This window comes from Syngnathus typhle, linkage group LG3 (assembly GCF_033458585.1).
Source record: "Syngnathus typhle isolate RoL2023-S1 ecotype Sweden linkage group LG3, RoL_Styp_1.0, whole genome shotgun sequence".
Taxonomy (NCBI): Eukaryota; Metazoa; Chordata; class Actinopteri; order Syngnathiformes; family Syngnathidae; genus Syngnathus; species Syngnathus typhle.
The window spans coordinates 18,359,320-18,375,461 of record NC_083740.1 but is presented as its reverse complement, the minus strand read 5'-3'; the positions used below and the strand labels follow the sequence as shown (position 1 = coordinate 18,375,461).

The 16,142-nt window shown below is 40.0% G+C and overlaps 2 protein-coding genes and 1 non-coding gene across 3 annotated transcripts; 1 reads left to right on the top strand and 2 right to left on the bottom strand.

Moving 5' to 3' along the window:
• The first annotated feature begins 334 nt into the window (after window positions 1–334).
• On the top strand, window positions 335–5,502 carry LOC133151425 (exosome complex component RRP45-like). Its single transcript, XM_061274437.1, has 12 exons — window positions 335–502; window positions 1,058–1,152; window positions 1,707–1,826; window positions 1,976–2,078; window positions 2,148–2,285; window positions 2,442–2,524; window positions 3,468–3,600; window positions 3,699–3,787; window positions 3,876–4,022; window positions 4,108–4,256; window positions 4,357–4,441; window positions 5,145–5,502. The coding sequence occupies exons 1-12, from the start codon at window positions 437–439 to the stop codon at window positions 5,206–5,208; spliced, it is 1,272 nt and encodes a 423-aa protein (XP_061130421.1). The 5' UTR covers window positions 335–436; the 3' UTR covers window positions 5,209–5,502.
• Window positions 5,503–6,443: 941 nt separating this feature from the next.
• trnaq-cug (transfer RNA glutamine (anticodon CUG)) lies at window positions 6,444–6,515 on the bottom strand. Its single transcript has one exon. It is a non-coding gene; the product is annotated as a tRNA-Gln (tRNA).
• A 3,266-nt stretch (window positions 6,516–9,781) lies between these two features.
• LOC133151688 (stimulated by retinoic acid gene 6 protein-like) lies at window positions 9,782–11,498 on the bottom strand. Its single transcript, XM_061274930.1, has 4 exons — window positions 11,340–11,498; window positions 10,938–11,101; window positions 10,667–10,810; window positions 9,782–10,575 (listed from the first exon to the last, which is right to left on the bottom strand). Exons 1-4 carry the CDS (start codon window positions 11,432–11,434, stop codon window positions 10,325–10,327), a joined length of 654 nt encoding a protein of 217 aa, XP_061130914.1. The 5' UTR covers window positions 11,435–11,498; the 3' UTR covers window positions 9,782–10,324.
• Window positions 11,499–16,142: the final 4,644 nt, after the last annotated feature.

Below are 16,142 nucleotides of genomic sequence, written 5' to 3'. Positions count from 1 at the left end.
TCATTTCTATTATTTTGTGTTTTTGTATGTTTGAGGATTTTTTTTTTTTTTTACATTTTGAGTATATCACGTCGTGTCGTTATCTTATGTCTTTAGTATTTGTATTCACTTTTCTTTTGGCTTGTTTTGTACAGCTGACTTCAGCCAAGTCGGCACTGGATTAATGAGGGTTATTCAAAGTGACATGAAATACGTCCTGAAATTCTTAAACGTAATTGCTTTTCCCTTCCTTTCGGTTCCGATCGGACAAAAAGTGGTGAGCGGAACATATGTTGTAGGTTATAGGACAACAGCGAGCACGAAAAATACACACTCAATTTGGTGTGACGTATATGGATTTCCGGGTTAAAGTTCACCAAAATAACAATGGCGGTTGCATGCCTCTTTTAGTCATGCTCCCGGAGTTTTAGCGTAGCGTATTAACGACTGAAGCAGAATGAAGGAGACACCTTTGTCAAATTGCGAGCGGGATTTCTTGCTTAAAGCCATCCAAGAGAAAAAGGTATATATTGCACTTTCGTTTTGGAAACGCAGTCTGATCTTGGTCGAAAACTTCAAACTTCCAGTTGAATAGTTATTGCTTCTGTTTCTCATTCATACTTTCAGTTCAACTGTTATTGCCGCATTCAAATCATATTGTACTAGTCAAATTCAGTTGTCTTTTGCTTCCATTTCATGGTTGTGGTGGTCTATACAAAGCTGGTTCTGATTCTGATGTGGTAATGTAGATTGTGTGTCTGCCAGTGAATTCTTGTTTGAAATCGGGGCGGGACAAGATAAGCAGAATTGCTTTAACACGCTTCCTTTTTCGACAAGTCATGTAAAACATAAGGTGAAATGAAACTGTAAAATTGTATTGTACATGTACCTGCTAAAATAAACACATAAAATCAAAAACATTCTACATTGTCTTTGGTTTTGATGATTGAAATAAAAAAAGAATAAATATTGTTAAAACACCCACTGTATTGTCAAAGTCTGCTTTATTGTGAGTATACAGTCAAGTGTTCAACAAGTACTGCAAATGTCTTAAATTGTGTGGTATTTTCTTTTGCAGCGCCTGGATGGACGGCAGACCTATGACTACAGGAAATTAAAGATCATGTTTGGGACTGACTTTGGATGCTGCTTTGTAGAGCTGGGCAAAACAAGGTGAACGAATGGCCTCCCAAAAAGTCTAGTCGATAATTTGATTTTGTTTGCTTGCTTCATCAAATATGTTGACTTCCGACGTGTAGTTAAGGGCATGGTTTGAAAACGGGGGCTTTCTCTATTTGTATTAAGAAACAATATTTTCTCCACTGTGCTTGGGATGTCCGTTTATCCCTTTGACAATATCATCCATCTTAGAGAAAACTATTCCTCATGGCACAGAGGGAGTAGGGGTGCAAAGTAGTGTTAAACCTTATTTTTACGTACTACTGGCATGTTGTGTTTGATGCTTAGAGGACTCTACTCACTTAGAGGACTCTACTCATTTTTTTGAGTTGACGCCATAGAAAAATAATTATTTCTCATAATCAAATTGGTGACTCCCTAACAGGGAAAGCAAAAAAGTTCTTGAGGTGTCCAGTGAGCAGTGCTGTTCAGTGTTTCTGTGAACCTTTTTTTTCTCACAAACGCTTTCAGGGTTGTGGGTGATGTGATCTTCTAAATTGAATTCATCTTCTCAACTCTTGTACGCTGCTTTGCTTGTCATGGCACAGGGTAATGGCCCAGGTATCCTGTGAGCTGGTGGCCCCAAAAGAGAGCCGACCAAATGAGGGAATCATGTTCTTCAATATAGAGCTGTCACCCATGGCTTCACCTGCATTCGAGCAGGGCAGGTAAAGAAAAAACTGCCTTGGTCCTGTTATTGTACTCTGAGTCTTGTTTTTGTACCCAGAACCCTTCTCCATCTCATTTTATCATTTGATTAGTCCAGCGAAGATAAAAAAAGAAATAAAAAATGCTCCATGATGTTTTTTCTCTGAAGGCAGTCAGAGTTGTCAGTGAAGCTGAATCGACAGCTGGAGAGATGCTTAAGAAACTCCAAGTGCATTGATTTGGAGTCCTTGTGTGTGGTGTCTGGCGAAAAGGTGAACCGCAACAGTTGACAAAGTACTTTCTCTGCGGTGATGGTCACAGTGCTCCATTTGCATGACTAGGTATGGCAAATTCGGGTGGATGTGCACACACTGAACCATGATGGAAACCTGATGGATGCTGCCAGCATCACCGCAATTGCCGCTCTGTGCCACTTCAGGCGGCCTGATGTTGGCATTCAGGGAGATGAAATCACTGTGGTGAGTTAGTAATAGCCATGGAACTTTATATTTACATTTTACCTGCCCTGGCATGTGGACTTTTGTGCTTCCTCTCCAAGTTACCTAAGAGTAACTATCGAGTTGGAATGCCATTGTCTATGTGAATGCTGCAACTGATTGTTTTTGCTCTCTCAGTATAGTCCAAATGAACGAGATCCCATTCCTCTTAGCATCTACCACATGCCCATCAGTGTCAGCTTCGCCTTTTTCCAGCAAGGGTAAGGCTGCATCACATTGGACAGATTTTGGTACGCATTCTTATGAACTTAATTGGTTCCGCGATCGGGTTTGTAAACGTTTATAAGTAAAAACAACGGTCCCCCATAGGAATTGATGTAAAAGCAAATAATGCGTGGCGGACTGTCCCAAAAGTCACACTTTTTGCCCTATTTTTCTATCTAATACGCACAGAAAACCAAAACTCAAGAACTCAAAGGCATTGATATGAAACTTGCAATCATAAAGGAGCATGGCGAATGCATGCATATTCGAGAAGAGAAGAGAAAAGAAAAGAGAAGCAACCTAGCTTCCAAAGATGGAAATTGACAATGAAAGATTTCTTTTAGTGTTGCTTTTTTGTTTCATATGTGGAATTAGCGGTGATCTCTGAAGGTATTTTCGATATTGACCGCTCTAAACATAATCAGGTTAACAGTTTAACTGCTTCGTCAGTAGTCCATTCCGAATTACAAGGTTTACAAACATTAATTCATTCATCTTTCACACGGCTTTTCCTCACGAGGGTTGTAGGCATGCTGGAGCCTTTTCCAGCTGACTTCGGGCAGTAGGTGGGGGACACCTGTACTGGTCGCCAGCCAATCGGAGGGCACACATAGACAATCAAGAATTCTACGCTCACAATCATACCTATAGACAAATTGGAGTTCAACTTAAAAAACATTGTTAGACCTTTACGTCAGTGAGATATTAGAACACATTGTTACTCCTTATCGCCAGTCAGATTATAAATAGAGTGGTACATATATTGTTTGTGACCAAGTTTATAACTGAATTTCAATTTGTTCATCAAATCATTTTTCCCCATTGAAATGAAATGTAATTCGCTTGGTCTGCCCCTCAAAGCAAACAATTTCGTTACATATTTTTAATTAAGAAAAAGAAAACACCATGTACTTATTGCTCCTTTTGTTTTCCATACAGGACATATCTGCTCGTAGATCCATGTGAGCGGGAAGAGCGTGTGATGGACGGCTTGCTGATGATTGCAATGAACAAGCACAGGGAAATCTGTTCTATCCAGTCTAGCGGTGGGATCATGTTGCTCAAGGAGCAGGTTAATGGACTCCTCTTGTTGTATTTTTCATTTTTTACCCATTTAAATTGATAACATGGATCAAAGTTGGAATAGTTCTGACATTTAATTTCTTTAAGGTAATGCGATGCAGTAAAATAGCCAGCGTCAAAGTGTCCGAAATCACAAAACTCATCACGAAAGCCCTGGAGAATGACAAAACAGCCCGGTGTGTTCACACTCGCCGACTTGAGCACGAAACGGTGGAAGTCCAGCGCTTATTCAGTGCTAACATTTTGATCATTAATATTTTCCAGTAAGGCGGGTGGCAAGTGCGGCTTTGCTGAGTCTATGCCTCAAGAGCGAATCACTGCTTTGAAAATGGAAGAGACGCCAGTAGAAATGACGGATGCGACAGAACAAGCCAATGACATTGATCGGATGGTCGAGGTCCCTCCTCAGATGTATCTTCCTTCTGGTGTGAAAATCGAGTGTTTTCTGTTTCTTTCGTTTTTGAATTTCGTGAAACCTTAACAGCAATACTAGAAGTCAGTCGCCGGTAGTGCCAATCCCGGGCATGGGCCAGGTAGGCCAAGGGCTTCAGAACAACTGGGGAATTGAGGAAGATGACCTGGATGAAGAAGACAGCGATAATAAGGAAACCACAATGGAAGTGGAAGAAAAACGACAAGCGGAGGGTAGGGAAGGTTTATTATCGAATTGAGTGGAATCTAAATTGAATTCTGGTAATGTCAGCAAAACCAATTAAGTGACCTTAGAAATTGCTTTTCATTACAGGAGATGTGGTTGAGCTGTCTGACAGTGACAGTGAAGAGGATGAAGTGGTCATACTTCAACCAGAGGCGACGGGAGGAGTTCAAAAGTAAGAGTTTCGACCAGAACTTGCTCGGATTTTTTTCAAACTGTTCGGTGCAGACAGAAAGATGACATGATGCAATTTTTAATCTGCCTTTAGCAGAGGTGATTAATAAGTCAAAACCTGTGACCCCTTGATGTTGTGTGTTTTCTTTTTCTTTTTTTTGGGGGGGGGGGGGGATGAGCAGTTTTGTTTGCATCAAACGTACCTTTTGGAATTATGACCCAAAAGTTGGGACACATTTGCAAGATCTTGGCTTCGAGCCTGTCGTCTTAAACCCTACTTCACAGCCCAGAGCTAAACTAGAAATTGTTGTCATGTGGACTGAACAGCTATTATTTGTCAGAAATTCCTCCGGTACTTAAAACGTTGCCAGCTTCCCTGACCAATTTTGTTGTCTTTTTTTTAATTTTATTTTTTTTATTAATTTAAGAGCGATGCCCAAATTCTGGTAATATCCCTGTTGTGTTACGTTTTCTCTACCTGATGATGCTGATGTTTTTTTTAATTTTCTATGATATATTAAATTATTATTATTAAATTGGTTTATGTGTACCCTTCTATTGTGCTTCAAGGTGTGACAATGTCAAAATGTCAGGCAAAACCTACAAAAACATCTGAAGTTAATTTAAGGCTTGTCAGGGGCATTGCAAATGTGTATGCTGACTGAAATCCACTCTATTCTGTATCCACTTTTTCTCCCTATCAGGAATACAAGTACAAGTTCCCACCTGAAGGGGCCAGCAGCGTCAAAGAAACGGCACAGAAAATGAAAGAAAGCTCAGTTACCAAAACTCCAGTCCTGTTACGATTCCTTCTGACTTGCCTTCAAAACCGAGTACTTCGAGAATATCAGCTTTTACTTTGTCTATTTTTCATTTATGTGAGTTCTTTCATGGGTGGCACGCACGGTAGAGCACTGGTTATATCGTTGCCGCACAGTTCAGAGGTTGTGGGTTCGATTTCGGCTTCGGTCTTCCTGTGCAGAGTGCATGTTTTCTCTGCGTGGGTTTCCTCCCACATTCCAAAAACATACATGCTAGGCCAATTGAACAGTTTAAATTGCTCGTGAGTGTGAGTGTGAATGGTTGTTTGTGTGTGGGCCCTGCGATTGGCTGGTAACCAGTTCAGGATTTTACCGCCCGAAGTCAGCTGGAATGGGCTCCAGCACGTTCACGTGAGAAGAAGGGGTCAATGATCACCGTCTGCAAAAAATATCACTCATATTTTGTGTATTAAATGCTTTGACTGATTGACTGTAGTTTGTTAAGCAGCCACCTGAGATTTTTTTTTATATATATTTTAAACAATTTCATTGTAAAAGGTACCAAAATATCCAAGGGCGGAATGGAGATTAACACACTGCATTAATTGGTCAACAGTCAGCATCACTTTGTGTTATTAAGGAACGGAAGAGGTGGCTGGACGTGATCATTGCAGCACTTGCAGCTAATCAAAAGACGGAGTAAAGCCTCTGGCGGTTGGACTTTATCACCAGGAGATCTTTGGAGCAGTCCACATGCGTTCTTGGTCATGCTTGGACAGCTGTGGTATTATATGTATTTTATTATTACTACTTACTACCATTGCGTGGTATGTAATTTAATAGATGTTGCGAAAGATGGGCCAATTTTTACATTGTGTTATCATTTACATTTTATACAACGTCCGAAGTGGAAATGAGGTGAGTGAAAGAGTTTATCGTGACAATTTTGCATTGCAAGATTCTATTAAAGTCGTCCCAGTGCTTTGGGGCACACTCGTGTTGCATGATTAAAGGACCTGGGTTCCACAAATTTGTAAGGAAAGGTAAGAAAATCATTAAAATTCAAGTCAGGGTAAATTGAGTGCATTGGTTGAACTATGTAATTAAGCCTATGTGATCCAAGTCCGTCCGACATGTGACAGTAAACAAGACCAGCCAGTGGAATTAAGAAGACCAGAGCATCTAATGACACGTTTGGACGATCGATGTGTTGGACTCGAATCTCTGAAGGCAAAATTGATCAGGTTCCACCGAGATTTGAACTCGGATCGCTGGATTCAGAGTCCAGAGTGCTAACCATTACACCATGGAACCGCTACGATGGCAGTCGGAATTAGTTTAAATTGTAAATAAAACCAATTAAAGAGGCGTGCATGCGTTCCAAAAATGCTTTCGTTATTCCTCATCCTTAAGAGCAAAATATTGTTTTGAATTAGGCTGGGTTTATATATAGATTTGCAATGCATAATGAAATATTAACGTATTCAGTTCTAATTACAACTATATGCGGTTATTTTTTTTATAGAGTGCAACATGTGACCTACCTATTAGTTTCAATTCACAGTTTAATTAGCAGTTTCAATCAGCAAATAACAAAATGCGTATTACAGGTAATATTTTATTTCACAACACTTTGCCTTGTTCCTTTCGTCTCTGCTGTTCATTTCAAACACGCTCCATACGACCGCAATGCTCTTGTATCAGACCGTCTGATTCAGACGCTCGCTCGATCACCTGCTAGTTTGGCGTCTGTCACAATGTACCCTACACAAATCCGAAACATTTGTTGCGGCTCCGAGTCACGACGAGGGGCAAGTTTTGGTTTCCAAGGTTGTTTTTATTCCTCTTCAACGTCTCTCCCATACAGAGCTGCCTCTCTCCCCTGCGCGCACGGAGCGCGGTGGTGCGTTTAGGGGCAGTCGGAGAAATCAACGCCAACAAAAAAAATGACATCCAGCCTAGTTAAGACCATACCAAAGACTTTAAAAATGGGACCCATTGCCTCCCTGCGTGTGTGACGATCTTTGGGACTTTAAAAAAAAAAAAAATTAAAAAAATTCATAAAAATTGGGTGCGTATTATACATGGGTACAAGCTTTTTTCCAGCATCAGCATGCCATTGTTAGGGGTGCGTACTATACATGGGGGCCATCAACTTCTATGCGCACAGTGTGTTTATCCAAGCATTCAAGGGCTTCTTTGTCCTGCCGAGACCTTGTGCTTTCATTGCGCCACGGAAGGACGTCCAGTTGCCATAATCTCTCAACGTGCTGATAGATGTCTGCTGGTGGGGCTCCAAAGGAGGTGAAAAGGCAGCGCTGTTCAGCGAGGTATTGTTTCAAGTTGTGGGTCGGACCTTGGAGGGTCCATCCAAGCCTGGTACGGACCGCAACTGGTGCACCGGGAGGACCGAAGATGACTGGTTCAACTGGAGTCACCAAGTGGGGGTGGTCTGAGCCAATAAGCAGCAGTGGGGCGATGTCTGTGAACGATGGGATAGGCAGTTGCTTCAAATGCCTGTATTTACTCTGCAGTGCTTTGACTGGGTACGTGTGCTGGCCAAGTCCCAGAGCGGGTGCAGTGAAGGCTCTCTGGATGTTGAACACCATAGCTGGGGAACTGGCTGGAGAGATGGTAAAGGAAACAGCCGCCCCATGAAGCATCTGCAGCTCTTGCCTGACTGTGCGCAGCGGCAGGACTTCAGGTTGACCCTCGATACCAAGGTGTTGTGCTGCTGGCTGAAGGAGCAAGGTGCGTTCTGAACCATCATCCAGTACGGCGTAGGTCTCCAAAGCTTGATCACCAAAGCGGAGGATAACTTTGCTGATCTTGAGAAGTACGCGTGGGCCCTGTGGTGGCTTGCCGATGAACTGCACTTGTTCTGATGTTGGTGCTGCTGAGGGTTTGCTCTCGTTGGGTTTAGCCTGGTCCGATTTCTTCTCCGCTTTACTTGTCTTGTTTGAACCATACAGTATCATTTGTTGACATGATCTAATCCTCGCCATAGACAAACCCGAAGATACTTGCCATTAGGCACTCCTAATGATTAAAACCAAGTTCTTACGTCTGCATTGCGGTAGTCCATCCGCACCACAGAGGGTATGCTTCTGAGATAATCCTCCAAATTGGTGAAGCCCAGTTTCCTCAGAGGGATGGTCTCTCCACAGAGTGAGCGGTACTCCGATTGCAGATTGAGAATACTCACGCCATCCTTGCTAGACTGGAGTACAGACCGCAACATTTTCTTGATGGATTCGCTGTCTGACATCCTGTTTTGGATGAGAACGAGGAGAAAGTTAGACCAGTGTCTTAAGTGATGATGAGGTGTGCTGCGGGAAACTAGTTGAGACCTCCTAATCAATGTGCTGTGGCAGAGTAAAGCTCATTGCAATATTCCAAACACGATTTTTTTCCCCCCCTTAACACGCGAGTTCGCTCCACTTGAGTTGAAATTAATATTTTTGAGATGTTTTAATTTCGATACTATTTTACTACTCGTATCGAATAAAAAAAATGCGTTAAACAATTTACGATTAAATTATCTCACGAAAAGTACATGCATGTGTCTGACAGCTGCCGCTTATGCAGTAGCAGCTAACATTAGCCATCTGCAGCAAATGATGGAAAACTACTTTTCTCGATTACGAGAAACGTTACGATTATAATTCATTGTTTCTGCGTTCAAACTAGAATACTAAGAGATATTTTGGAGTCAAAATTACCTGTCGTTGCCAATGTGCTAACTTTTCACTGTCGAGCGTTGCCACAGACTAATTAGTGCGTTGTTTTTTTTTCTTCCCTTAGGCGTGTTCTCGTCAACATGGCCTCAACCGGAAGTTTGCTAATACTAATACTTAGTGAAATTACAGTTTTAGATCACTCATTAGATTATTTATGATAAATAAATGGCATGTAAGTTTAGTAGAAATCAGACGTGTGTGCGCTAATTAGGTTCACTTCAAAATCCCTCAATTTGATTACCATATATGTATTTATCTGCTTCAGTTAAATTTAAAAAATTAAAAATAAAATAACACGCACAGGCTGAAGAATTCAGTTTATAAAAGTTAATGGGTTCAGGGAAAATAAACAAAACATATAAGACATTAAAAACCTGTCACAGCCCCACCAAATTGTTCACTTTTATACTCATAACCACAATGCACTGTGTGCGGAAGGGCTGGCTTCCTATGATATATTATACTGGATCGTTGAGTAGAGCTCGCATCGGGTGACCGGTCAGAATCACACAGATGTCTTCCCTCGATTTCTTTCTTGCTTCACAGCTGGTTTATTGTAACATAGGTTTGCAGGTATGTAGGGTTTGTGTAAGTGTGTGTGTGGTTTTGCCAAAGACGCACATAAAACGGACAGCTGTGAGTACGAGGTTGGATCACTGGATCGGCGCTGTTAGAGCGGGGTCTTCGGTAGAATTACTACAGCGTAATATCGCAAGCCCAAACTGTACGCTGATTGGCTGAACGTTAGTTGAAGCGATGCGTCATCAGCAGGGAGAGAGAAAGTCACAGTAAAGGGTGTCATACTTGGCGTCCACAAGGGGGGCCTTTTTTACACACTGCATGTGCTATATTGATAAAACAAGGGAAAATATGGACAGATTTATGTACTAAAATGCAACAGTCCCATAATGACCAGTTCAGCAATGAATTAAGTTATATCTTTAACTTCACACTTTTTCTTTATGACTTTCTTTCAGGCCTCTCACCCAGCAAGCAACAGTTAGGGGTCAAACATTTGTCTTTTGTGATGTCTTTGCTGCTGTGAAGAGTTCTATATAGCCACAGTTACTGGCAGAAAGTCATGGAATAAAGATGTGTTCCTCCCTTCTGCCACATTTTAAAATTTTGGGCATTACTCAATCTTGATGATAGAACAGATACTTAACTCTTCTGTTAAAAAATATCACAGGAGTTCAGCAAACCTGTACAAATAAATGTGCATGGATTTATTTAGAAATAATTTTAAGAAGATGAAACTCTACCATAATTACAAACTAAAGTGTAAACAAAGTGCAATTCAATTTTTATCAACTTATCAAATCACAAGTGCATTTTGATAAGACCTCCAATCTGTCACAAAATATGTATCAGTGTGTATGTAAGTTATGCATGCTCGTAGTCCGGCGTTTGTGTCTCAGTGCTCACTGCTAAGTGCACCGACGCTGCCTTGGTCCTTTGTGTTTGTGAAGCCATGACCCAAGCTTGCAATATTGTGTCCGATTGAAGCGAAGAAGACACATCCAAAACCCCCAAAGAGGAGAGATGCTGCTTCCTGTGCAGAATAAGATGGGGGTTCCTCAAGAGGGTGTATGACAATGTCCAACGTCTCCTGGCTCGACTGTTTACAGAATACTCTGGAAAGCAGAACAAAAATATGAGCAACAGGAAAAACCACATCAGCAGAATTTGATTTCTTGCAGTTCCTGTTGAATGCAGTTTACAAACCAGATGGTGTGTTGTTTAATGTGGAGTATGTCGCCAGTCTATGTTTGTCCAGGGTGGTGGAGACAAGCAGCTGGCAGAAGCACACCATAACTGGACTGTTATGATAGTGGTCAGCAAAGATCATCCCAATCCACGTACTATAACCTGGGAAATGCACCAATAGTTAGATTTGCACACAGTTCTTTGTGGAGAAATGCACTAAAAATACAATTTTGTCCCCTTTAAGTGGTCTTAAGTAACTGATTCAACCATCATATAGTATTAAAATCACCCGCATCCATGGTTTCATAGCCTCGCTGCATTATTGTGCGGTCGATGCGGGACACCAGCCATGTTCCCAGCACAATGCTGATCAGCAGTCTCATGATGCAGTTGCTTATGCCCATGATCACGTTATAGAAAAAGAAAAAGTAGTTGAAGCAGTGGAATGCTTTTCTGAAGGCAAAAAAGAAGGGACAACATTCATATTTTAGGTGATTCATATTCCCATGTTTCATTACATGTAGATATTGTAGTTGAGATATATTCAATGCTGATTTCAGCAATTGACACATACATGACAAATTCCAGATGTCAGGTTTACAACCACGACCAATATTTCGAGTCCTTGTACTTTTTACATCACAACTCTTCTCTCATATTATATTTGCAATATTAAAATATCTATACCCACCTATTATTGAGAGCCAGAGGTTTTTGTTTATCATCAGGAGAAATTTTGTCCTGGAGAAAAAAAATCTGTACCAAAGCTATCTGGAGGATCACCATGGCTACCACCAGACCGATGGTCAGACTAAAAGAAGAGGAACGCAAAGAAAAGAGATAATGTTCTCATATATATGATGCAGTGGATATAAGTCTACACACCCGTGATCAAATATCAGGTTTTTATGACTTAAAAAAATGAGACATGTATAAATCCTTTTTGAAACTATTAACTAGGATGCGGTTATGCTCATCCAGTGAAATTCTAATTGTGTGAAGGCGAAGGCCTTCACACATATGTTATTCTACTCCATTCACTTTATTATTATTAGTGTGAAGGTGAAGACCTTCACACTATTGTTATTCCTGTCCTTTATTATTAGTGTGAAGGTGAAGACCTTCACACTATTGTTATTCCTGTCCTTTATTATTGTGTGAAGGCGAAGGCCTTCACACATTGTTATTCTACTTTATTATTATTATTGTGTGAAGGCGAAGGCCTTCACACATTGTTATTCTACTTTATTGTGTGAAGGCGAAGGCCTTCACACATTGTTATTGTGTGAAGGCGAAGGCCTTCACACATTGTTATTGTGTGAAGGCGAAGGCCTTCACACATTGTTATTGTGTGAAGGCGAAGGCCTTCACACATTGTTATTGTGTGAAGGCGAAGGCCTTCACACATTGTTATTGTGTGAAGGCGAAGGCCTTCACACATTGTTATTATTATTTTTTTTACTGTGTGAAGGCGAAGGCCTTCACACATTGTTATTCTACTTTATTATTGTGTGAAGGCGAAGGCCTTCACACATTGTTATTCTACTTTATTGTGTGAAGGCGAAGGCCTTCACACATTGTTATTGTACTTTATTGTGTGAAGGCGAAGGCCTTCACACATTGTTACTGTACTTTATTATTGTGTGAAGGCGAAGGCCTTCACACATTGTTATTGTACTTTATTATTATTATTGTGTGAAGGCGAAGGCCTTCACACATTGTTATTCTACTTTATTGTGTGAAGGCGAAGGCCTTCACACATTGTTATTCTACTTTATTATTATTATTTTTTTTATTGTGTGAAGGCGAAGGCCTTCACACATTGATATTCTACTTTATTGTGTGAAGGCGAAGGCCTTCACACATTGTTATTCTACTTTATTATTGTGTGAAGGCGAAGGCCTTCACACATTGATATTCTACTTTATTGTGTGAAGGCGAAGGCCTTCACACATTGTTATTCTACTTTATTGTGTGAAGGCGAAGGCCTTCACACATTGTTATTGTACTTTATTGTGTGAAGGCGAAGGCCTTCACACATTGTTACTGTACTTTATTATTGTGTGAAGGCGAAGGCCTTCACACATTGTTATTGTACTTTATTATTATTATTGTGTGAAGGCGAAGGCCTTCACACATTGTTATTCTACTTTATTGTGTGAAGGCGAAGGCCTTCACACATTGTTATTCTACTTTATTATTATTATTTTTTTTATTGTGTGAAGGCGAAGGCCTTCACACATTGATATTCTACTTTATTGTGTGAAGGCGAAGGCCTTCACACATTGTTATTCTACTTTATTATTGTGTGAAGGCGAAGGCCTTCACACATTGATATTCTACTTTATTGTGTGAAGGCGAAGGCCTTCACACATTGATATTCTACTTTATTGTGTGAAGGCGAAGGCCTTCACACATTGTTATTCTACTTTATTGTGTGAAGGCGAAGGCCTTCACACATTGTTATTCTACTTTATTGTGTGAAGGCGAAGGCCTTCACACATTGTTATTCTACTTTATTGTGTGAAGGCGAAGGCCTTCACACATTGTTATTCTACTTTATTGTGTGAAGGCGAAGGCCTTCACACATTGTTATTGTGTGAAGGCGAAGGCCTTCACACATTGTTATTGTGTGAAGGCGAAGGCCTTCACACATTGTTATTCTACTTTATTGTGTGAAGGCGAAGGCCTTCACACATTGTTATTCTACTTTATTATTATTTTTTTTATTAAACAACTTATTCCTCCCACTTTTTTGACATCCAACTACTCCCACATGCTTCAACCGATTCACCTCGTTCAACCTTTCACACGTTCCAAAAATTCATGGCAAGCTTGCCACTTTTTTTCTCGTTCATAACATTTACTGTTTTTAAGTAATTAGCAAATTTGTGCCTTTTATTTCCCCATTCATTCTTAATGGCAATGTCAACCCGAGCCAGTTTCCTGTAGTGGGTTCGATTCCCACATTGGGCGTCATTAATTATTTTACTCTTTATTCTTCCCGCTTATCATTTTCAACGCTTATCATTTGTAACTAACATTCGCATTCAACATTCATTACATTAAGCAATTTCCACCACTTTGATTACGTATTCGCATTCAACAAACACATTCATTACATTAACCAATTTCAACCACTACATAGTAAGGGACTCAATTAGCTCGTGGGAAACACAAGTGATTCCAGTACACGAGCATCATTCCCGAGTGGTATCAAAACCCGCGTCAGTTCGATTCCCACATTGGGCGTCATTATTTATTTTACTCTTTATCCTTCCCGGTTATCATTTTCAACGGTTATCATTTGTAACTTTTGTCATTCGCATTCAACATTCATTACATTAAGCAATTTCCACCACTTTGATTACACATTCGCATTCAACAAACACATTCATTACATTAACCAAATTCAACCCCTGCTAAGGAAGGAACCTGATTAGCTCAGTCGGAAACACAATGGCAATATCATCCCGCGCCAGTTTCCTGTAGTGGGTTCGATTCCCACGTTGGGCGTCATAAATTATTTTACTCTTTATTCTTCCCCTTATCATTTTCAACGCTTATCATTTGTACCTTTTTTGTAACATTTGTAACATTTCATTTTTAACGCTTATCATTTGTACCTTTTTGTAACATGTATTTGTAACATTTTCCCATTTATTTCACAATAATTTATTTCCCTTTTATAACATTTGTAAATTAACATCTGCCTTCGCCTTCACACGCAATTTCTTCCGAAATTGCAATTCTAGTTGTGTGAAGGCGAAGGCCTTCACACATTGTTATTCTACTTTATTGTGTGAAGGCGAAGGCCTTCACACATTGTTATTCTACTTTATTGTGTGAAGGCGAAGGCCTTCACACATTGTTATTCTACTTTATTATTATTATTATTTTTATTAAACAACTTATTCCTCCCACTTTTTTGACATCCAACTACTCCCACATGCTTCAACCGATTCACCTCGTTCAAACTTTCACACGTTCCAAAAATTCATGGCACGCTTGCCAGTATTTTTCGCGTTCATAACATTTACCGTTTTTAAGTAATTAGCAAATTTGTGCCTTTTATTTCCCCATTCATTCTTAATGGCAATGTCAACCCGAGCCAGTTTCCTGTAGTGGGTTCGATTCCCACATTGGGCGTCATTAATTATTTTACTCTTTATTCTTCCCGCTTATCATTTTCAACGCTTATCATTTGTAACTAACATTCGCATTCAACATTCATTACATTAAGCAATTTCCACCACTTTGATTACGTATTCGCATTCAACAAACACATTCATTACATTAACCAATTTCAACCGCGAGATAGTAAGGGACTCAATTAGCTCGTGGGAAACACAAGTGATTCCAGTACACGAGCATCATTCCCGAGTGGTATCAAAACCCGCGTCAGTTCGATTCCCACATTGGGCGTCATTATTTATTTTACTCTTTATCCTTCCCGGTTATCATTTTCAACGGTTATCATTTGTAACTTTTGTCATTCGCATTCAACATTCATTACATTAAGCAATTTCCACCACTTTGATTACGCATTCGCATTCAACAAACACATTCATTACATTAACCAGATTCAACCAGCAAGAAGGAAGGATCCTCATTAGCTCAGTCGGAAACACAATGGAAATGTCAACCCGAGCCAGTTTCCTGTAGTGGGTTCAATTCCCACATTGGGAGTCATAAATTATTTTACTCTTTATTCTTCCCCCTTATCATTTTCAACGCTTATCATTTGTACCTTTTTTGTAACATTTGTAACGTTTCATTTTTAACGCTTATCATTTGTACCTTTTTGTAACATGTATTTGTAACATTTTCCCATTTATTTCACAATTATCTATTTTCCCTTTGTATTCTTCCCGCTCATCATTTTTAACGCTTAACGTTTGTAACTTAACATCTGCCTTCGCCTTCACACGCAATTTCTTCCGAAATTGCAATTCTAGTTATTATTATTTTTATTAAACAACTTATTCCTCCCACTTTTTTAACATCTAACTACTCCCACATGCTTCAACCGATTCACCTCGTTCAAACTTTCACACGTTCCAAGAATTCATGGCACGCTTGCCAGTATTTTTCGCGTTCATAACATTTACCGTTTTTAAGTAATTAGCAAATTTGTGCCTTTTATTTCCCCATTCATTCTTAATGGCAATGTCAACCCGAGCCAGTTTCCTGTAGTGGGTTCGATTCCCACATTGGGCGTCATTAATTATTTTACTCTTTATTCTTCCCGCTTATCATTTTCAACGCTTATCATTTGTAACTAACATTCGCATTCAACATTCATTACATTAAGCAATTTTCACCACTTTGATTACGTATTCGCATTCAACAAACACATTCATTACATTAACCAATTTCAACCAGTATGTAGACAGGGACACAATTAGCTCGTGGGAAACACAAGTGATTCCAGTACACGAGCATCTTTCCCGAGTGGTATCAAAACCCGCGTCAGTTCGATTCCCACATTGGG